The sequence below is a fragment of the Mauremys reevesii genome, linkage group 7 (assembly GCF_016161935.1).
Source record: "Mauremys reevesii isolate NIE-2019 linkage group 7, ASM1616193v1, whole genome shotgun sequence".
In the NCBI taxonomy this organism is placed as follows: Eukaryota; Metazoa; Chordata; order Testudines; family Geoemydidae; genus Mauremys; species Mauremys reevesii.
Genome location: NC_052629.1, coordinates 52598927 through 52623257, shown reverse-complemented (window position 1 = coordinate 52623257; position 24331 = coordinate 52598927). Strand labels below are relative to the sequence as shown.

At 39.2% G+C, this 24331-nt stretch overlaps 1 protein-coding gene across 10 annotated transcripts in view; it reads right to left on the bottom strand.

Moving 5' to 3' along the window:
- The window catches only part of SHLD2 (shieldin complex subunit 2), a 71483-nt gene that overhangs the window by 4131 nt on the left and 43021 nt on the right, over positions 1-24331 (bottom strand). For 7 of the 10 annotated variants that reach the window (XR_005601136.1, XM_039546595.1, XM_039546596.1 and 4 more), the window contains 4 exons: positions 24014-24208; positions 18060-18194; positions 10244-10450; positions 8240-8474 (listed from right to left, as the gene is read on the bottom strand). Coding sequence is in view for 7 of the 10 variants with exons in the window: in XM_039546595.1 (XP_039402529.1) it covers positions 8240-8474; positions 10244-10450; positions 18060-18194; positions 24014-24208 (772 nt within the window). In the remaining 3 variants the exon portion in view is untranslated. Of the gene's footprint in view, positions 1-394; positions 490-5388; positions 5557-8239; positions 8475-10243; positions 10451-18059; positions 18195-24013; positions 24209-24331 lie in introns of those variants that run through there. The other 3 variants (XR_005601137.1, XR_005601138.1, XM_039546600.1) reach the window with 2 other exon arrangements.

Here is a 24331-nt window from a genome sequence, read left to right as displayed (position 1 = left end):
GCTGATTTGTAGAGCCCTGCGCGGATACAAAATTTGTATCTGCATCCAATCCGCGATCCACAAACATGGTCTGCGGATAACCATGGATATAAAGCAAGTATCCACAGATTTGTAGGGGTCTACTGATTTGCACCAGGCTGAGCATCTAACTCATTCTTCAAGCTCAAAAACTTAATCTTGAGATTAAGATTCCTTAAGAAGATGTCAGGAGAACTGATAGTCATTTCCCACTGAATCACAGAACTATTTCCCTTCATCACTCAGAGAATGCACTACAGCCTTTGGCATTTCAACTTTCTGTTTCGATTAATGTATTAACATGAGTTATTCACTCTGGGCCAAAAACTGCCATCTTTAGCAAGCACAACTTCCATTAAGTAAAGGAAAATTGTACCTTAGTAATGATAACATTTGGCCTGACCTCCACAAACAGAAAGGGCATTTGTTTCCAAAGTAAGTTGGCAAAGATATAGTCATAACAGTTTTCTTCTGGAGGTTAAAAAAAAAAAAAAAGCTGTAGGTATTTTTAGTAGAGGATGAAATGCTAAATTCTCTAACGCCAAGAATGAGCAGATCAAAGATGTGTGTGTGTATGAGAGAGAGCACGTGCATAATAGTGCACAAGTGTGCCCACCAATCCTGCCACATGATTTACAATTAAATTATAGCAAAAACAAATATACTCAAGTACCTAAAGCTATGGCATTTCAGGAGTGAAGGACATTTCTGCTTTTAACTCCAGACCCTTGACCAGTGGTTCATCCTAATCAGCGTACTCTCTGTATGCAAGCAATTAAGCTAGCAGAACCTGTTGGCAGCTTAGCAGTCGCTTCAGACCCCCTGCTGAAATTTCTAATCAATTAAGAATAAATTGAAATATCAAAGAGAAAGAGTCATATGTTTCTATTTCAGAAATAAATAAAAATTATAAATAATTAAAATAGAACACTAAGTTCTAATTAATTTATAGTTTTATCAGTTTTTGATTATATTACTCTTGGAGCCCATGACAATTTAAAAATCTTTAAAAATTATTTTTTTCTATTAACTTTCACTTTCTCTTTAACTTTCAAATTAATTATTTGAAATAAATAACGTCAGCCACAGAAAGCTTTATCATCAGATCTAAAGAAACAGAAAATAACAATCCCACAGTTAGAGACTGATCCTCACTCTCCCAATCAATCATATGAAATCAATGTTTTCCCTTTTCTAATATATTTTAATTGCTCACATTTTGGATCTTTGTCCCACATTATGTCTCCTTTTTGGTGCTGACATCACAATGTAACTTACCGATGTCAACAGGATAATCATCAAGAACTGATTCTTGGAAGTCCATGTGTTCACAGCAAAACTAAGAGTTCATCACTCTAATAAGCAAGTCCAAAGCCCATAAGACTACACAAGGACTGACCAATTGCATCTATCTCTAGTAGAGTTCCCAACAAACATTGACAAGAACTAAGGACATTGCAGGATTCACTATAAAAGACATTTGAGAAATAGCCAAAGGCATAATTAATCTATAATGACACCAGCTATTACATGCAGATAATAAGTATAATGCTAACAAAGAAATATATACAGCTTTTTTTGTTCAGGAAAATATTAGACAGATAATGTCGATAATTCAGTCAAATCAATAATAAATTTGAACTTTAACCCTATGTTTTTTAGGGGTCTGTTTGACTCCTTATTGGAATGAACACTTTAATGCTGCTGGAGTTTCACTGTATTGTATCATTAATTGTGATAGGCATCCAGAGCCTTGGATAAGTGCATTTTTAATAATTTTAAATCTAAATAAATAAATGAATAAAAGACAGGCACAAAATCATTCCAAGTCTGGGTCTTTACAGTGGATATGCCCACATCTCAGGGGCCACCCCACTAGGATGGCATGAGGGAGATAAGAGAAAGGGAAGGAGTCACTTCCATAGAAGAGATCTGCAACCACAGATGAGGTACAAGGTAAGAATGGCAGATTTCCATAGCTCCAATGTGTTGCATCCTATTTGGGGTATGTTTAGCTGCTATCACTATTTATATAATTGAGCAGGTAATATAAGGAGAAAATGCACCAAATTGCAATACCTTTTAATACTTAATGTTCAACATATCTGCAGCACATAGATAAGTTGATTGTGGCTGTGACATCTTCTCTATGAGCAAATTCTTTGACACATCATCTGCTATCCCCTAAACACTTAAGGTCGTAGCCACATTTCTTTGGATCAGATCTTATTATCTAAACATAGACAGTCCTGGTAAATAGTTAAGATAGGAGACCTCTAAGAAGTTAGTGAGGCGTTACAGAAAGTGGTGCTGGTGATATTAGCTCTGTGCTACTGAAATAGATAGATAAAAATCAAGGCTCTGACCACATGTGGTCTTCAAAGATCTGGTGGCACTTTTAATAATGATGGTGTCCTGGCTAAATTCTAATTTGGGTACTGCTATACTGCTTTCTCAAAATTCTCTTAGTAGTTTTAACTGGAGGCTATATACTCAATTCCCTGAGCTGTTATGGAGAATTGTTGAACAGATGCAATGTTTTACTTCAGAAGAGGTGGTTACATTTCAGTGTAGATAGTTTAGATCTCACTTTGTGATCCTTGGACATATATAAGGTGTCATATATAAGTGTAAGTAATTATTAGTGGCTTCCAGAAATGCCACTCCCACAACTTGACTGCAATATAATTAATTTAGATACCTTTTCAGGGGAACATACCAAGACCTGGTACTTCAAGTCTTTTTAAAAAATGAGGAAGTTAGTTAAAATTGCCTGAAGGGAAGAGTTAGGAAATCAAAGTTCATATAATCAGCTAAAAGAAAGGAACATAAACTTTGTTAGCTAAGATGTCAATTCAGAAGAAATGTGAATAAATACCTAGAGATATAAAGATAAACAAAAAAATAATTTAGTGCATCGTAAGTAAGAAGCAAGGGTCTGTGGGACCCTGAGAATGTAAAGTGATAAATCAAAGGGGTTAAGAAGACTGCAGAGAAGCTGGATTTATATCCAGTTTGTTTGTTTTTAAATCACAAAAGATGAGAAAAACCTAACTGGGGATACTTTTTTAAGATAACGAAAGTAAAGCACTATCCAAGGCAAAAGTAACAAAAAAGAGGTGATTCTGTTTTGCATCAGATTTAGACTTGGATTTTTCATCTTCTACAAAATTGTGAGCATTCAACCAATATAGTTTATTTCCTCCAAAAATATGGAAATAAGTAACTGTTCACTGGATTTCCTAATAAACTCAAATAATCTCCTGGAGAAACTGCTTAACTGCAAAAAACCTTCACATCAGAGATAAATGCCAGAAATGATTTCATTTTAGACCTCTAAAATACAAAATATTGTCTTCTGCATGTATCCTTAACACTTTGTGGGGTGAGTCTTGCTGCCTCATCATTTTGGGGATTCTCAGGGCATGTGGGTTAACAAACTTAGGTAGATTTCTGTTTAGACTAGCTCTGGACAAAAACTTAAAACTTTTGCAATCCACAGTACAAAACAGATTGCAGAAAAGCCTGTAGTGGATCAAATGAGGCATTTGGAAAAGATTTATATTTGCTTGGTTATGCTTATTCTGGGATGCTGCCTGGTCTCAGGTTCTTAATTCAGACTTTCTTCCTAATGTCATCTAACTTCACTCAAAGGGTCTTACATAGTTAATAAAAATCAACATCTTGTTGTAATACCTAGTAGTAACTTTTTTCAAATATCTGTCACTCTCAGTTCAACCTTCAGTTTGGTGCCTGACACAATGACTATGACTATGAATTATGTGTGGGATTCCCCTGCTCACATACACATACCAGTACTTCAGCTAGCTTGATGAGAGCTAACGCAAATATAAATAGCAATGTAATCACAGTAGCACGGGTGGCGGCAGAGGACCAGCTTAGCCACACCGAATTCATACCCACTGGTTTTAGGTGATTATGTACTCAGCATGGCCAGCACAATGAGAATAAGTGAAAGTATGTGTACGTGAGCAGGGGAATCGCACTCCTAGCTTGTAGTGTAGACATAGCCTATGTCAGTTTTTATTTACAGTAGCATACCACAAAAAATACTGATCTGTAATTAATCTCTTATGCACAAGTACTATATTTTCTAATATGGCTACTTTAACCCATTGCAAACTAGATATCCAGCTACAATTTGGTGACCATGGAGAGAGTATATATAGCCACCTCTATCAAGTCAAACACGCTATCTAAAAATACCCCTAAAATTAACTACTGGTACAGATAGGCAGGTACTGGGAAACTGGGTATTTTCATTCCATACTCTCTAATCCTTAAATGCTGCCACAATTCCAGCTCTCCACAGCAATATACAACATATACAAGTTTGCTGGGCCAAAACAGTATGATGCTGTTCACTTAAAGAAACCCCTGAGGACTAAAGCATATAAGCGCCTTGAACTAAAACAGGCATTGTGTGTGTAATTCCCTGTGCACTGGGAATCTGTTTGCTCATTATTACTGGCACTACTATGTTTTTTCTAACTAACAAAGTGCTGTTAGCTATAGATAAAGAAAATACAGCTGTGTGTCACTTGAAGGAAACACTATTACATCCTTCTCCTCCATAAAGAAAGTATAAGGAGGGGATGCAAAAGGGTAGATATCTGGGATAAAAACATGGAAAGAGGAAGAAAAGAAATAGCATTGTGACCTTTGAAATCCAAAAGAGGCATGATTGTATGAAAAGTTTACTATTCTTTTCAATCTCCCTTAGTTGACAATATTTTTTTCTGGGCCATTGTAACCATAGCCCAGAAGGAATGTGGTTTATTTTTACTATTTATTTATTTGAATTTTTAAAATACAACTGTAGGTACCCATTCAGTGCTCTGGGCTCTTGGTCCTTCAATTAAAAATCTAAACAAACATTTCTATATAAACACCATAATAGCCACCTCAGTCCAGGCCATGTACAGCCTAAGTCAACAGGGGGGAAATATGAGCTTTACAATATGCCTGCAAGGTTAATAAACCTGGGCGTACGCAGATCACGGTTGCATTTCATAAATAAAGATAAAACATTTAAAAGGAAAAAAATCTAGCTAAGACAGTCAAAATATTTTATAATTCCAGGGATAATGATGTATTTGTTAAGATATTAAAACAGCTCATCAGCTGTAATTTTTGTGCTGCTACTGAATCAAAATCAGATGCTATTTCAAGTTGGACATTTCCCTTGCTTTGTGAGACACCAGAAACACAAGCAAACGTACTATGAGATATTATATCTTATTCCTAATTATGCCCTAAAAATTAGTGAAAGTGATTAAGATTATGAATATGAATTAGTTAAAAAGAGACCTGTTTAAAGGTCACAGATGATCCATATTAGAGCTCTTCGTGTAACAAAGTACAACAACATGCAGATTATAAAAATTTGACTCCCAAAAAAGGTGCAAGGAGCAGTTCTGTTTCTGGAACCACCAATCATGCTGAATTTACAACACTCTCATGCAAACAGCTTTAAATAACCTTCGGAAGAAGTCATGGGAGACATAATTCAGTGGGCTGAGGAGAAAGAAATGTTACTTGATCTCAATCACTAATATTAACTATTTTAAATTGAACCAATTTTGACATTTCATGCTCTTACAAAAATAGGGAAATAGAATGAGAACAACATGTTTTGTTAATAAATTGTATCTCATATGAGATGTCTCTCTGGTGAAGCTGGGGAAAGAGACATCTCGTTAGACTGCACTAAGTAGTGTTACAACACGCAACTTGGAATTGCTATTAAAATATGCACGATGTTTTACTAGAACACCGAAGACCAGAATGTCAATGTGAAAACATTAGATACACACTACTCTTTATAAAAGTTATGGGTTCAAGCTCCACATAAAGGCTCAGACTCAGGAACTGATATACAATGCAACTCTAGGAGATTGTCTCACCATCATTTGAGCCAGCCTTGGGTGAGAGGTTAAACATATGTCTTTTAGGCTCGTCTTGAAAATAGGAAGTTAAAATTTCCATGGCATGGGCACTTTATTTATTTTATTTATATCATGGACCAACCATATTTCTTTCATGCTCTTACAACAAGTTGAAAAAAAAAATATAAAAAAAAATTTCCTCTGATAAAATGCCAACAACGTTAAAAGAAATCTCTCCCTGCTGGACAAAACCAAATCTTTTTCATTTAATTCATGCTCATAGGAAAAGACTGAGTAAACAGATAAGCTTTGCGATGTGCCCTGCAAGTCATAATATTTGGCCTGGGTTACAGAAAAGGTGGGAAGCAAATTCCAGAGTTAAGGGCCTCTTCTGAAAATCCCCTACTAGCAATTCTAAGATATATAAATTGAAGGTCTAGGGAACTGTACAAGAACAAAATGAGCATTATTAACATCTTACAGAAGCAATCTCCTCCCATGTGCCTCAGACCTATTCCAGGACTGGTCATGTGCACACTTGTTTTCTTCTGTACCTACAGTAGACAGGTAGGCTTGGCTTTATTATAAGGTAGGTTGACTGACTGATGGCTGCTTCATATGGATTTTAACTTATGCAGCTGGTAATTTATTTATTTTTCTCAAAGGTTTGGACTAGTTTGGGTTCGGTATTCTTGTGATGTCTTTTATTAAAGAAATAATGCCAAATCCTTATCTGTATTTGTACCAGGGCAGCACCCACCTTGAGTGCTACGGGAGGGACCTACCTAATTGCAGGGGCTGGCACACTACAGCTCTAGGGGTACAGTCTGACAGTTTGGGACTGGCTAGACTCTCTGGCCCCCTCTAGCCAGATGCTATGGTGTGCAGTGTCTGTTCCCCACTTGTGTAGCTCACATTAGTAGGCAGGACTGTACCCATGTATGTTCACATTGTATTGTCCATGACTAATTCTGGTTGTATGCTTTCTTTGTGGAAGGGGATTATGCTGACATCTATGATTATTTAATACAGTCCTAAGCACACAGTCAGCACACAGAAAAGAACAAAATAATAGTTACTAAAATCTCTAATAATACAAAAACTAATCCCCTGGTATTTTTGAGTAGGGGATAATAATTCCAAGGACCAAGCTAATATTACCTTAGTCAATAAAAGGGACTCCTATGTTAATTGCTGTATGAGCTATTACTGAGTGAGAAATGACTGCTTTATTTGCAGGTACTCAATCACCACACTCCCTATTCTATCTCTTTATAAAGCAAGTTAGGATAATTTAGGAAAATAAGGAGTTATATGTAAAAGTAAATTATATGCCAGACTTTATGCTCATTGCCTCAGAATTCACCTGTACTATAGGCACGCTATGCTTAATCCACTTTGCAAACAAGGTAAAGGTAAGTAGGTGTTTGAAATAATAAATTATTTAAAACAAATAATGATCTCTACATTTAATAATTATGTTGTTAAATCAAATGATGAGGCTTAAGTTTGCTTTAACCTGTTATAAATCCGAGGGCTTGCACATGCTGCCATCTGCTGTTCATTACAGTATGCTTGTTCTTTCCTATGCAATCAATTGGAAAGATCCTTTTGTCCCCCTTAGTTTAAATTAGATGGCATATCTCATTTTGGGATGAAGTTCTGCTTTCACCAAATTTGAAAGCTAGGCTGAGGCATTATATGGTCAAATGGATTTCTTGGGTTCTCACATAAGCGCTAGGACCAGGATCCTCCTTGATCCCTGTCCAGTGTTATAGTAACCCCCAAACATCACTACTATCCCCTCATCACATTAAATGCGAGTTAACAAATTATGATGGATTATTTAAAGATGGAATATTACCTTTAAGTAATGATGAAAATAATATAACATAAGGATACTTTGCATTCTGTAAAATTTTCCATCCAATGTACTTTACAAACACAAATGTAGTAAAACTAATATTGTTTCTGAAGAAGAAGAAAAGTATTATCATCTCATTTTGCTGGTGGGGAAGTTAAGGCAAAATGAAGTTATAAGACTCATCCTATATCACACAAAAAGTCAGTGGCAAAGCCAGGAACAGAACTGCCTTCTGAGTCCCAGAAATATGCTCTGACCACCAGAAAATGCTATTTCTTAAAGAGCACACATACAGTATAGTAAGGATTAAAACATATTTCCATTCACAATGTTAATGTATGTGAAGCCAAATTTACATGAAATTTATTATGGTTATTCAACATATTTTAAATCTCTCTCTTTAATGCTAAACATTGTTTTACTGGTCTTAGTTTCTTATTTGATTTACCTGTAGAACTTTCTCACTTTGTTAAATGGTAAGCAACTAAGGCACTGCTTGTAGATCTTGTTCTCATCAGTGTGTAGTTCCAACCCACATTTTGCACAACCTGAATAGATGATCATAGGAAGAGAAGCCAAAATACATTCTAATGAAGTGTCAGCATCTAAGATGAGTTGCCTGTACTGGGGAGTAGCAATGGTAAACTTCAAGTCTAAGACATGGGCTTTCAATTGAATCACTCCTACAAAAACAAAAGGATTAGATCAAATTTTGTGCCATCTTAGTATTTTATAATATCATAGAAAGCAGTAACAAGAAGATATGGCTCAACTGATTCAAAACAAACACTGTGTATAAATAACAATAGCCTGAGATTTACTTCATCTTTTTGGAACTGCACATTCTTTACAAAGAATGATTTCCTCAGTGATTAAATCATTATGATAAAGAAAAATAAATCTGAAAGTAATGACCTATGTGCTTAAATATTACTGTGATAGATGCCAATAATTAAAAAAACAACTCCCCCCACCCAAAAACAGACTTAGAGATCAGACAGGCAATACATCATAATAGCTAAGATGTTCTCTGATTATAACAGTGCCAGGGATTATTCAAACATTTCTCATATACAGAGGTGTCTTGGTAAATAAACCTGGAAACATAAAACTTTCTATGGCAAGTACAACAACAGACAATGGGGAAACAGGATGCTATGATACACCAAAAGTTTATAGCATCAAAGGACAGTTTGACAGAGGGGAGCGGGAGCAGGAGCATTTGTTTTGCCTTTGTTCCACCTGGAGTTCTAGCTCTGTGTGTATCACATGGACACAATGACCAAGACTCAGTGGAGCCCAGGAGCATGAGAAGTGCAGCTGGAACATTCAGAAAATAAAAGGATAAATGTTAAACAAGTCCTACTGTGTATGTGTAAATGGTGATTTTCCACAGCTTATAACTTAACCAAATCTGGATAGATTGTCATGGGTATAGCAAAAGACGCCTCATCAACCTCAGGACTATGCCTCTGCCAAATTTTAAGTCTGTGATTCAAACTTCAAAGGTGTTAGATTTGTTCAAAATGTGATTACAAAAAATATACTAGCAAAAACTACCTATTTTCATTACTTAAGTTCCCAAAAATGGCTGTACTGTTAAAACTGATCACAATTACAACCAGTGGAAAACAATTGGTTATTGATGTGGATAAAAAAAAAAAAAAATACTGAACAGGCGCCTTATCCAGACTGTGCACTGAACCAGAGAGGAGTCTTGCGGAAAACACAGTATGTAGCTATATAATTAAAAGCTATATCATAATGCACACACAGTCGAGTGCACAGGAAACTATAACTCTTTCATTTCCTATCTTCTAAACACTTGACTTTGTATCCTCAACAATGTTCTTCCAGCAGTTTTGTTGAATGACTATACACAGACAGAGGTGTCCATCCTATGCTCTGAGAGAAAATGTCTGTTTTGTTCTGCTCCAGGGGTTTACATAGCTTTTAAAGTGCAAAAGGACTATAATTGCTTAATAAAGGCCAAAAAACCTCATCTAGTAGTTCCTACACCTGCCCCAGTAATTTTTATTGAACCACTGCATATCTTTTAGACAGATTTCAAACTTGATTAAAGACTTCATGTGATGGACAATTTATCACATTCCTTGGAAAGCTTTTCCAATGGGTAATTATCCTCACAATAAAAAAATGTTACAGTGGAGAGTAGATGGCAATATTAACACATTTAATCCAAGCTATTTTTATTCTGCTCCCCTTCACAGGTCATCCCTATGCCTTCTGAATGAAGGCTGCATTCACACTTTGGCTGGGATACTGAGCAACTGCTTCCAAGACACACAATTTCAGGCCTACAGCCAACTGTGTGTGTCTGGTTTTAATGAAAACACTGTGAACGGTCATAAATATAATCAGTTTTCCTGCTTATCAATGTGTCTCTCATTTAAATAGGTAGTTAACAAAGAGCTATGGATTACAATCTCACCTGAACATTTTTCCTCCAAGTGTGTTGACAGATTTGTCATTTTCATGAGAGACTTTTCACTTTTTTGAAACTTCTCTTTAAATTCAACTACCCTTTTATCATCATCAAACAGACACTCACAGGATGACCATGGAGTTGTGTGCAGTTCAATGTCACCTGAAATAGAACTACGTTGGGCAAGTAAATATTTAAATTCCCATATGTGATCTGAAAAATAAAGCAAGAACAAATAAAGACCCAAGAAATTGAGTTAACTTCCATGCTATGGTTAATACTTGTAGAAAGCTGCAAACATCTACGGGATTCCTTAATAAAACAGAATGATGTGCTCAGTGTTGTCTGCTATTGCAACTGTATCATAAGTCTCATGACAGCTGGCATTTTTCTTAAAAACTCAGTTCCTGGATCAAATTGATTGCATCAGACTCTCAGGTTTCACTAAAAAATGTAAGCTTTTTAGTCTTCATGGTTCCATATAAAATTTTTAAGACATGATCCAAGTGTATCCAAAAAGCAAACCCAGAAAGTAAAATGAACCCCGATTTTATCCTTTTAAAAATCTCATGTTTTTTAAGGCAATCTAATAACTGGGTGTGGAGTGCTGGCTGATTATAGTGAATGCTTGTCTTTGGCAATGCTGTTGCTCTCTGACACAGGACAGTCATGAGACCATAAAACATTCTTATTTAATGCAGTGAAATAGTATTGTAATAATTTCTTTTCTTTTTCAGAACACCTTGTATTATGAATACTACTATTCCTTAGGAGTTACCTATACAATAACTAAACTTTTTTTATATTTTGGTTTGTTATAAAAAGCTCCTATCTGTGTTTGGGAAAACAAAGGGAAAAATGTGCTAAATGTTGAAAGGGTTAATTACGAGAAAGATGACTTAAAAACACTAAGCTAAATTCTCCTCTCCAGTCCCCAAAATGGGTCTCTTCAAAGCTATTCTGGCTTCTCTTTGTGCCTGGAACTCCTATTGAAAGAAGCTCAGTGCATGCTGGGAGAGTAGAACAGCCATAAAGAAATCAATTGTTGGGGGAGGGAAGGGGGTTTGGTGTGGTGAATTTAGCTCTAACTATGAAACAGCAATCCTTAAACTTACAATAAAGCAACTGTTCAGAGGTGGATTTTTTCTCCCTTTATGACTTATAAAAAGGGCCCAACTGTCAATACACACTACTAAACCCAACTGTTGTCCAGAATTAGTTTACTGGAATGCGGTTATGGAGTTGAATCCTGGAACTTGAAGAAGGAAATTATATTAGTAGGAGAATTATAGCGGATATATCACTGATAAAAGTCATTTTGCCATTGTCCAAACATTGATCCATTTTCCAAAACTCTGTACTTTGTTCAGGACATTTCATTTTACTGACTTGCACAATTACAGATCACACACAGCAAATGATGAAGGCATTAAAATACAGAAATACTACACTATCTGCTTCAGGGATCAGTAAACCACATGCTTGTGCATATTCTTGAAACACAATCACATGATGAAGCTCCATTGCATAACTGAGGCATGAAGTTCAGTGCCCTCTTAGTGTTACACTACTTTTCAACCAAAAATTTAAAACAATGGGGTGACTATCCTTTTTGTGTAGGTATTTCATTCAGATGGCGTTTAAATCTGCTCCTCTATTCTGTGGGAGAAATGCATGTCATTGAGTGAAGAATACAGCCCCTAAAATGAGGAGTACTTGTGGAACCTTAGAGGCTAACAAATTTATTTGGGCATAAGCTTTCATGGGCTAAAACCCACTTCATCGGATGCATGCAGACTAACACAGCTACCACTCTGAAACCCCTAAAATATAAACTGTTTTATGGAGCAGTGCTAGCCACTCCATAGTTGAGGGTGAAGCTCATATTTGCGGGTTAGAGTGAACTCAATTTTCAACCCTTGACCCAAATTTCTCAAAAGAAACCAATCCATGTGAAATTTCACATATCTCATGCAAGGGAAAGTTTGGAGGGGGGGAAATCAAAAAAGGAGCTTTAAAATTTTTATATTTCTTTAACAATTCCCTGGCACTGACTTTTCCTAAGTTTTTTCAGCTTATCAGATCTCCAAAATGGCTTAGCCTACAAATTTCAGTTATTCACTTGTTTTCTTAGATGAGAAACACCTGTTCTTGGAGAAAGGAGGGAAACTGTCAATATGGGGATTACAATTATATTATAGGTGGTGCTTGTAATGCCACCTATAGTTAAGGTTGCCCGACACTTTCCAATAGAAGACCCTGTTTTCAGTTACTTACAAGATGAAAACAGGAATTCAGAGGTTAGAAGTAGAAGTGATAGGGGACAGAGGCAGGAGACGCTGATAGGATAGATAGGGGCAAGAGTCAAGCAAGAGGGTAAGAGTGGAGAGGCAGGAGTTGGGCTGAGGTGGTGGGATAGGAGCAGAAGGGGGCACAGGACGTCTGAGAGGAAAGGAGATGACAGGAGCAGAACTGCCTATGATACTACTAAAGCATACTCTCTTACAGATTTTGAAACTGAATACATTATTCCTGAATCTCAGCGTTCCTTTTCTGCCTAGCAATTAGCTATGAAAACCAGGGGCAAAGTTTGTGTCTCCAGCCCACCCTAATGACTGGTTCACACAGAAGATAACATCCTCTACTACTACTCATTACACTGTTAGCTCAAGCGGTAGAGGACTATACTGTGGATATAAAAGTCCCAACCTTGCTAATGACTCATATGGGACTCTATAGAAGACATTTTTGTTTTTTCAATTTTTAAAGTTTTGTTTTTTTTTAAATGAAGGAAACTACCTTAAACAAAAAAGATGATATTAAAGAATCTTAAGGTTGTAAAGTCACACACAAAAATTAGGAATGCCAATCAAGGTTGCCTGTGTCTGATCACATAATTACATACTATTTAGTATGTGAAGACAATGTAGCGTCTCTTTTTGGATGCCATAACATTCAAAGTGTATGAGAGGACGTATTTACCTCAGACTAAGATACACAAGGATGGGGTTAATTTGGAGACTCATTATATATACACCTCTACTCTGCTATAATGCGACCCGATATAACACGGGTTCGCGTATAAGCAGCGTGCAGCGGGGGGGGCCCACACTTTAGGGTCGGGCTCCGGCCTGCGCGAGCCCCCAGGACCTTAACTTCGCTGGAGCCCTGCCGCTGCCCGCTACTAGGAGGCAGCAGTCGCATTTAAAAGAGATTTAAAGGAGTTTCAGGCTGCCAGCTGCGGCCAGCCCTCTTTCAATCACTGCCCCTGCCTATCTGCTGCTCCTGGCGGCAGCGCGGCGCACTGGCGATGCGGAGGCCAGGGCCTGGGGCCCCCCCCCGCCCCCGCCCCCCCCCCCCCCTATCCCGGTTTCAGCCATAACATTCATTTTTGGCTTTTCCCATTTTTTTGTTTTTTTAGGTGGAGGTAGAGTGTGTATATATATATATATTATGTATATATATATATATATATATATATATATATATATATATATATATAAAATAAAAAATTAGGTCAACTTACAACCTCTGCAGTAATTACTGCATGTGATGATGTCCTGGTTTGGGTGGTGTGGTTGGTGGTGTGGTGGTGTTTCCACCAATCTAAGAGGGGCAGTGGAGGGGAGGAGCTCAGAGCCTCCTGAGGCTCAGAGCTCCTGCTCCTGCTGGCTCCCTTCCCTCCTCCTCCAGGAAGCTGCCCAGAGCTTTTCTCTCCCACATTTCCCGGGGCAGGAGGAGGCTGCTGGGGGGCTTTTTTTTTTGGGGTGAGGGTCCAGCTGCAGCTGCCCTTCTCCTCTCCTTTATGAGAGGGAGGAGTGCCAAGGGGAGGGCCCCCAGTCCAGGCGGGCTGGGAGCAGCTAGGGAGAGGGGGAGATCCCCCCCTGCACCCCAGCCAGAGCCAGAGCCAGAAGCAGCAGCCAGCCAGCCAGCGGGGTTTCTTTTCAATCTTGTCTACCCTGCCACCTGTTGACAAGACAGACACAACAGAGTACACAGTATACACACACACACATTCTCATGCTACCCTACACCAACATACAACTTATGCCTCTTGTGAAGGTGGAGTCTGTGAGAGGTGGATGTGGGGCAGGCAGGTGGGAGGGGGCTGTGTAGTGGAGGGGGGAGGGACATAACATAACATAATGGGGGGAAGGGGGAGGGGGGGGGGGGGGGGAGGTCAAATCCTTGAAGGGACCAGCTAAAAAAAGAGCCTTGAAGTCAAACTTAGGGAGGGAGGCAATCTGGAGGAAAAAATCACTTGGTCCTGTTGGGCAGGAAGGGAGCTCTTGGACCTTTTCACCCTTCACGGCTCTATGAGATAAGTTTATATATTATATAAACTGCCATTGTCAACCTGTGTAGTGTAGAACAGCCCTCAGGGTCTACACTTACCAGGGGATTGAGGAGCGGAGATCGATGCATCAGTGGTTGATTTAGTGGGTCTTCACTAGACCCATTAAAATCAACCACAGATCGCTCTCCCGTCAACTCATGTACTCCACTGGATTGAGAAGAGTAGGGGGAGTCAATGGGAGAGCGTCTCCTGTTGACATCACACAGTGTGGATCCTGTGGCAAGTAGGTCTAAGCTACATCGATTTGAATTATGCTATTCACATAACTCAAATCGCGCAGCTTAGATCAAATTTCCCCTATAGTGTAGGCAAGGCCTTGGACAAACTATACTGCCCAGAAGTAATGCTACAGACTGCATTCCTCTGGCTGAAGCAAGCCACTTTGTGTTTGCCTTTTCACTCTTTTTCTGGATCAAGCTGAAGAAATTCCTGTCTTATCACTATGTACATTGGGTTAGAGCAGGTTAATGCAGATTCCACAATTATGCAGAATTGTATTTTAGGTGTCTTGAAAAATATCACGTGGATCCTTAACATGACTGCCATATAATTTAATTTCTTTTCAGTCAATCATCTGAAAAGCTGTTTCTAGAGAAAGCAATTTTCATATGTTAAATTGATTTTTTTAAAAAATCACCTTACTATGGTTGAGAAAATACACTACCCCCTCCCGCTCCAAAAAAGGAATTGATAAAAAAGCTGCCTGAAATTGGCTCAACAAGCACAGAAGACTGTAAATCCATTAAAGTTAATGAGAGACTTTCCACAGACTTCCACGGGCTTTCGATCAGATCCGCCATGCTCATTTCACCATTCGCTGTGTGCTTGGTCACTGTCTCTCTAGCCTAGTCTATCTAGCTCTTATATCTTTTAAACTATTTTCTTTTATGACCTCATCTGGCAACTTGTACAGTCCCCAGTGCTACTACTCTTTGGGGAAAAACAATTCTGTCGGTATTCTCAATTTTTAGATTGTTCTCTATGGTTTTTAATACTCCTCACTAGTGTGAGCATTGATCTTTTTCATTTTTCCAAACTCCTTCATAATAATTTTCTCTATTGCTTCAGTTAACCCACATTGGTTTTTCTCTAATAGAGAGACCTTCACTTTTCCTAAATGCTGGGATCATCCTAGTAGCTCTTGCTGTATTCTTTCCAGGGCAGTATAAAAATAATTGTTGTAATAACTACTGCTCTCAGATATTAATTTTCATGTCCTTCTTTAAAGCATAGAAGACATTCAGTCAACTTGACAGCAGAGAGTACTGCCTTTTTTTTTTTTAACGTTACATTTATTTCTTTGGCCTCATAAAAGCTTATTTTGTATCAGCAGTAAATTCTCTACTTGTGCTACGATTTTGACAAACTGCATATTGCTACTTAGGATGAGGTGCTTACATACATTAGTCTGGACTGCAATATTTTGACACAACCTTATCTAGTATGCGTCGCAAATTCATTTTTTAGGAACACAAGGAATACATTTTTAGTTGTAAAATCTTCATGGGTGAAATCCTGTCCTTAATGGGAATTAGCCATTGCCTTCAATGGGTCCAGGATTTCACCCCATGTTACTAGGCCTGCTCTGCTCTCCAAAGGCTGTTGGCCTACAGAAAAGTATTTCATCATTCAAGCCATCATGTTTGGTAACCTCAGCCAGATCAGAGTAATATAGATAATAGAGTCTGTACTACCTAATGCTATTACAAAGAAAGTCTATAGAACTGGAACAGTTTTTAGTGGCAGAGTATGAGTGTTTTCTTTACAACTTCAGTGAGAGGTGAAAATAACTGTACCTCTTTGTTAAAAGAATTTGCTTTGATATTTCAAGATAGAGTTATTAATATCACTAAATATCCTTCTGTCTTTCCAGGGAAGTATAAAAAAAACTGCAATTCTTCATCCCTACTTATCAAGACTACTATGTAAAGTTTAACCTTTTAGTACACATGGCCATCACATGCCTAGCTGTTTTTGTCTCCTAGCAAGAATGACCATCATGTGGTCTCTTCCTGTGACCCAATCATGCCAATTACTTGTTGTGACCTATACACTTGTTTGGCATGACGTGGACTTTTCTTGGCTGTCTTGCTGGGATCAAATGTTCATGGCTTGTCTATCAGTGATGGGTATTTGGACAGTTGAGAAATCAGTCTTTTATCTTGCATTTTAGATATAGTCTTTTAATGATTAAAATATGTGAATTGCTAGATTCATAGAACACTAACTGGAGAATAAATTACAAGCTCTCTGGCACAGTTAAAACCATTATAATAATCCTATACATGGTTATATGTTATTAGAATTTCCTGCTATCGTCCACTGAAGGGACCAAACAACAAAGTCTTTATTATAGCATAGTATCTTATGGCTTGATTATCCGTTGTAACTATTTAACTTGCTGCAGCACATAGTGTAGTGTCAAGAAACTTTTCAATGATCTCCCATATTATTTAACAGTTAATACTTCACCTTTCTCAGTTCTGTAAGGAACTTACAGGAGTTTTGCCATTGCCTCCAATGGGTCCAGGATTTCACCTCATGTTAATCTCCCATAAATTCTTTATTTCTCTTGGACAGTATTCACATGTCCTATTCCCTTCTTATTACAAAATACCAAAAAATAAAGGTCATGAAGGTTTCATCAGCTTAATGATCAACTTCTGCTGGTAGTCTATTCTCTTCCCATTATTATTTTTTGTGTCTTATTGCTTTAGTTCTACCTGCAGCTACTTGAGTTTTGAAAGAGCGTGTGCTCCAGAGGTTAGAGCAGGAGAAGCAGTAGTCAGAATTTCCAGGATCTATTTCCAGCTCGACTACAGATTCACCATGTGACTTGGGCAAGTTTCTTAACTTTTATGTATTTCAGTTTCCCCATTTGTAAAAATGCATGTAATATTGCACCTCACTGAAGTGATGTCTTTTTAAAATCTTGCCTCAACATTTATGACAATAATCTTGATAGGCACTGAGCATCCTCAGATTGATATCAATGGGATAAGAGGGCATTCAGGATTTCTCAGGATCAACCTCTAAGTCAAAGCTAGACTAACATCTGTAAAGCCCTGTGAGATTCTGATACATGAAAAAATAGATAAAGCATTATGAAATCACTGCTAAACCCTTAAACAGCAATTTAAAACTCTCACTGGTGTTCCAGAATAAGTGGACGAAGCAAGCTGAAGTTTCTGAGCCAACTTGCATAACAAAAGATAGTGTAGAGTGGTGGGAATTGTTAAAACTTCTAAAAACCTCAAGTACATTGTCACAATAGGACTGAGAGACATTTACCCATTGAATAAAAATATTTACTAAATGAATGTTTTAACACAGTTAACAGCATCATGCAAAACATATTCTCATGCTACCTTTTCTCGCTCTTCTCTTGACCTTTACTATGACTGCAGATTACATATATTAATCATTCACCTGGATAATACATACAAAGAGTTTATTTATACTTACCCTTTTTCCTTTGAAGTTGAGGACACCAGGCTGCCCCTGGTCCCCATAATACCATCAGAAAGTGCTGATCTCTGATCTGTTCCACAGTTAGAATAATTTTTCTTTGCTTTTCTCCTTTGTAACTGTACACAGACTCTGAAAAGGTTTTAAATGATATCACTGTGATTTTACAGAAATACTTATTTAAAATGTACATAGACTCTAGACTTTAAGGTCAGAAGGGACCATTATGATAATTTAGTCTGACCTCCTGCACAATGCCATCCATCCACTCCTGTAACAAACCCCTAACCTATGTCTGAGTTCCTGAAGTCCTCAAATTGTGGTTTGAAGACCTCAAGCTGCAGAGAATCCTCCAGCAAGTGATCATGGTAGACAAGAGTCAGTTAATATTTATTATTGCAAGGGGGGGACCGGAGTCTTTTTGGAGGGGGGAGAGTTTGGGCAGTAAGGTGAATGGTATATTTTGCAGGACTAGCAAAAATGCTCCAGTTGGCCCTGCTGTGAATATGGAATCAAATCCATGAAAACAAACCCTGCCTACGCACTGGCTGAAAATACCTGTGAACTCACAGCACCAATTAGGGAGGAGTGGGGAGGGGGCAGCAGATGTTTTCCCCTACTCTCACATTTTTTGCACTTGCTCAAGTTCCATAAGTCAGAGCCATGGAGGGTTGGGGGAATGGCCTGACCACTTTTAAGCAGTGGTTCCATACTATACCAGTACAGCTGCTGCCAGAGCATTACTTCAGTTTTTTGGTCACAATGGCACTGAAATTGGACCCAACTCTGTACAAATGGGGTTGCAACCAGGCCAAATTTCAGTGAGCGGCATTGTGACGTGGTGCTCAGGGTCACACCACCACTCAAATTTGGCCCAGCCACCCCTCCATCTGGATGGAGGGGTGGCCGGGCCAAATGGTGTGACCTGGAATGCAGGGAGTCTGTTACTGTGCAGCACAGTGCACAGGAGTTTGTCAAGAAGTCAACTCCTTGCAACACTGGCTCAAGTACTTTGTGAGTCAGAGAAATAGGAGACTTCCATTGAGAACAACAGGTGAGATGCACTTTTGAAAATAGAGCCACTATTTAGGTGCTTTAATGGTAGAGGCTGAGTACTAAGACTTTTTAAAATATTGCCCCAAACATTTATGGCAATGATCTTGATAGGCACTGAGCACCCTCGGATTGACATCAATGGGATAAGAGGGCATTCAGCATGTCTCAGGATCAAGCTTTAAGTCAAAGTTAAAAAAAAATATGCTGTAATAGTTTAGCTGCTTTCTCAAAGAGAAACATTTTTTATTACTTTTCACTCAAAACAGGAATTATTGCTGTGTGTACAAACAGACTGAAAGGGATAACAGTGGTAAATCTTGAACGTATTATTACAAGAGCCCTGTTCATCTCTTCATTCCTGAAGTCACTTAGAGTCCTAGAGTTTTAGGGCAGACAGGATCACCAGATCATCTAGCCTGGCCTGCTGTATATCACAGGTCATCAACACCAACCAGTACCCACACATTAAACCCAATTACCCAAATATTACAGTCCACAGAAAACTAAACTATTACGTGCCACAGGGAGAGAATAGGAAGGACCAAGGAGCACCAATGCCCGAGGCCACCATAATGGCAATGCACTGATTAAGTGAAATACACCTCTACCCCGATATAACGCTGTCCTCAGGAGTCAAAAAATCTTACCGCATTATATCGAACTTGCTTTGATCTGCCGGAGCACCCAGCCCCGTCCCCCCGGGAGCACTGCTTTACTGTGTTATATCCGAATTCGTGTTATAGTGAGTCGCGTTATATTGGGGTAGAGGGGTATATCCAGATAATCCTGGCAAGTGATACCCCTCCCTACCCCTCCACCCCCCACACAAACTGCAGAGGAAGGCCAGAAACCCTCAATGTCACTGTCAATCTGACCTGGGGGAAAATTCCTTCCCAACCCCTTACATGTGATCAGTTAGATGCTGAGCATCTGAGCAGAAACCGGGAACTGAAACACGTAAGGGTGAGAATGTCTGGTTACACATCAGAACACTGGTCCCACCTATTCCAGTGGCCCACTGCCATCTCTAATACTTCAGATGAAAGAGAACAAAACAAAACAAAATATACTGGAGGAAGGGGGTAGGGGGATCCCTGCAGGTGGCTGGCTAAAGCCCTGAAGCACGGGATTTTAGGAACATAAGACATAAACTGGAAGTGAGCTCCAGGGCTATCACTGCACCCAACCATCACAAAACAAAACTAGTCATAAAATCACACTCAGAAATTTGTCCAGCTCTCTCAAAATGAAGTTGCTTTCCCCCACACTCCTATGGGATGCTCTTCCAGAACCTCACTCCTGATAGTTCTCCTCCTTCTAATTTCCAGACTGAATTTGTTCATAGCCAGTTTATACCTATTTGTTCTTGTGCCAACACTGCCCTTTTGCTTAAATAGATCTTCACCCTCCCTCCCTACTGTTTACTCCCCTTCTTTTTGATAGGTTGAACAAGCCAAACTCATCTAGTATCCTCTAAGATAGGCCTTCCATTCCCCTAATCATCCTAATAGCTCTTCTCAGCACTATTCAAGTTTGAATTCATCTTTCTTGAACATGGACAACCAGAATTGTACAAAGTATTCAAAATGAGGTCTTAACAGTGCCTTATATAATTTTTTTAATTAATATTTCTCTTTCTCTCTACTAGAAATACCTTGCCTGATAATCCCAGGTCTGCATTTACTTTTTTTGCAGCTGCACCACATTGGTGGTTCAGTCATTCTGTAATCAACCCATACGCACCATTCTCCCACCTTCTCCATCACTTCCGGATGATTAGCCCACACATGTAGCAGAAATTCTTATTATTAGACCCTAACAGCATGACACCGCACTTTGTACTATTGAATTTCATCCCATTACAGTCACTCCAGTCTTCAAGGTTATCCAGATCTTCCTGTATAATATTCTGATCCGCCTCTGTATTGATGATCACTCCCAACTTTGTATCATCAGTAAATTTCATTAGTACACTCTTTTAATATCAAGGTCACTGATAAAATAATTAGTAAGATTGGGCCCTAGACTGATCCTTGGGGAACTCTACTAGTAATCTCCCTCCAATTCTTTTACCTTTCACCTTTTACCACAACCCGTTGCCTTCTCCCCTTTAGCCAGTTCCTTATCCATCCTACAATTCTTGTACAGTACTAATTCCCACCTTCTCTGATTTAACTAGTCATTTCTCATACTGTGTCAAGAGCTTTAAGGAAGTCCAAGTACATTATTAGATCTACTGCATTTCCCTTGTCTAAAAAATCAGTTATTTTCTCAAAGAAAGAACGAACAGTTCTGGCATGAGCTACCTATGATAAATCCATGTTAAATTATATCTCCTTTACCATTTACCTCAATTAATGTAATTATCCTTTCCCCTCACAATTTGTTCTAAAGCCTTGCATATAGATCTGTTAGTCTGAACTAGGTAGTAATTGCTGGGATCACTTTCCCCCCCTCCCTTTCTTAAATATAGGAATGATGTTAGCTATTCCTCAGTCATATGGTATTATCTCCCCACAGAGAGAATTATTAAAAATCCTTGCTATGAGATTAGCAATCTCATGTGCCAGTTCTTTCAGTATTCTGAGATAGTTTAGGGCTTTAAACCGACATTCAGTGTTTCTCACAAATACTTAATATAGTTCTCCAATAGCAAATTATATTCAAAATATAACTGTTGAGATGTAGGTACAGTATATGCAAGCATCCATCATGGAGAATTCCACCTTTAGAAAGTTCAATCTCTAGGAGAATAAAGACAATATTGACAGTTACAGGTAACAGTGTGGGGAAGTAGGAGAAACAGGTGAAAGGGACCCTACTACTGCTTTCACTGAAAGAAGGAGCCAGCTCATGCCAGTGATCCCAGACTAGGACCCCTTAGAGAAAACAAAGGCTATCTTCTCTGCTCTAGGCAAAAAGCTATCAGCTTCCCTCTCCCTCTGTAAAGCCATGCTCACACTTGACCCTGTTATGTCTTGCTCAGGTCACCCAGAACTGGGAGCTACTGTGTTACTGCTCTGCCTCAGCAAGAGTGAGTTTTGCTGCTGCTAAGTTATGTGTTAGCTCCCTGCCACACCAGCAAGTCAGCCTGGCCAGCAAACTCCTCGGGATTCTGCCAGTCCAAATACTGCCTTGCAGGTAACACTTAGCGAACACCAGTTTCCAATTTCCCCGGAGACAGCTTCCTGCAATGTCCACTAGACTTTCACAGAAGTTATTAAGATCTCTGCCTCCAAAGAGACAGAGCACAGAAAAGCCTCTTCGGTTACCAGAAGACTTACACTTCAATACACCAGCACTGAGATGGTTTTGTAATGAAACAGGAATAAGTTTATTAACAAAGAACACAGTTTTGAGTGATTTCAAGTAAAAGTGAAAAAGATTGAAAAGGTTACAAACAAAACATGCTTTCTAGTGACTAAAACCTAACTTCAGCAAGTTACGATCCATGTCCAAGTAGGTTTATCACCTACAGTCAATTTCCAGAGACTTCAACCCCCTTAGCTGAAAGATCCACCTTTCTCAGATTTCAAGAGCTCTGGCCTCTCGTGTTTCTCTGGTGATGACAACAAAATGGCTTTCTGTTTTTGCTTATAATTTCCGTAATTCCACTGTCTCTGTTTCAAGAGTCAGGACAGCTTCCTGAGGGTACACCCTCCATCCCCCATCATGATCATTAAGTGGTCATCTCACCCATTTGCTAGTTTGATGGCTTTGTTTACCTTCTACGTAAACGTTCTTCCATTGTTTCTGGTCGCATCTTGCTCAATTTACACTGGCGACACAATCAAGCAGACAAAACAACATTCTTTTGTTTATGACAGGCTGGGATTATACACTGCCTGCCAAACTCCTTTATAAGAATGTTTCCAGCATACATCTATAATTCTTTATATACTACCTGTATATATGTCATGCAGTAATATTAATGACCAGCATGTTACCAAAGTGCATATGATACCTTCATGACACCTTTTAGATATAGATTATGACAACAATGAGTTTGGGCAACGAGTGTGTCAGGCCTGATGTGAGTTATGGTATGATGTGCCTTCTACCCAGGGCCGGCTCCAGACCCCAGCGCGCCAAGCGCGCGCTTGGGGCGGCATTTTGCCGGCAGGGCGGCAGGCGGGTCCGGCGGACCTTCCGCAGTCATGCCTGCGGGAGGTCCACCGGAGCCGCGGGTCCAGCGGACCTCCCGCAGGCATGACTGTGGACGGTTCGCTGGTCCCGCGGCTTGGGTGGACCCCCCGCAGGCATGCCTGCGGATGCTCCACTGGAGCCGCGGGACCAGCGAACCCTCCGCAGCTGCGGGAGGTCCACTGGAGTCGCGGGACCAACGGACCCTCCGCAGTCATGCCTGCGGGAGGTCCGCTGGTCCCGCGGCTCCGGTGCACCTCCCGCAGGCATGACTGCTTGGGGCGACCAAATTCCTAGAGCCGCCCCTGCTTCTACCAGTTGGCATTGATGGGCTCCTGGGGTGAACCCCATTCCCAGTCAACTAGCAGTTTTCAGGTTCCTCCCCACCCCACCAACAATCAGCTATTGGGGATTTCATGCTGAATTGTATTCAGAAGGGAGAACAACTTTCATTGATACAACAATCATCTTTTGTGCTGGAACACAGTTCTGACTGAAAGCAAAGCCTGGCCACTCTGGGGTGACCAGAGCAGAATATGGAGGTATAGGGTGGGAAAAAGCAAACATCTTCTAAAATTTAACTGGTGATTTTTAAAAAGTTAGAAAAAAATTCTCTAAAATTTACTGTCATTTAAAAATGCTGGTTTGTGGAGCAGGATTTAACTACCTTTTAGCATATTGGCAAGGTATCTGGGCTTGCAACATAATCATGAACTTCTGTCAGTTAAGCTCTAACAAACAAGTCCACTTACCTGTTAGTATAGTGATGCTGACAAGTTTTAGTACTGAATGCACCAATGTATCTGGCTGAAGTTGGTCTAGCTGGACATGCTGTATGCGATCCAACTTCTGCGGTTGTCTGTGTGGGAGATCTCTGAAGTAGGCAAATTTTGAAGACACATATGCCAATAAATCTTGGAGAACATCAACAGCTACAACATGGGAAACTTAAAAAAAAAAGAAAAGAAAAGGAAAAGAAAAAAATCTGACCCTTTTTCTTTTTTTTGGCCAAGAAATATATTATAATCTGACTAGTGAGTGTTTGAACTGAAAAAAATAATTCTGAACCA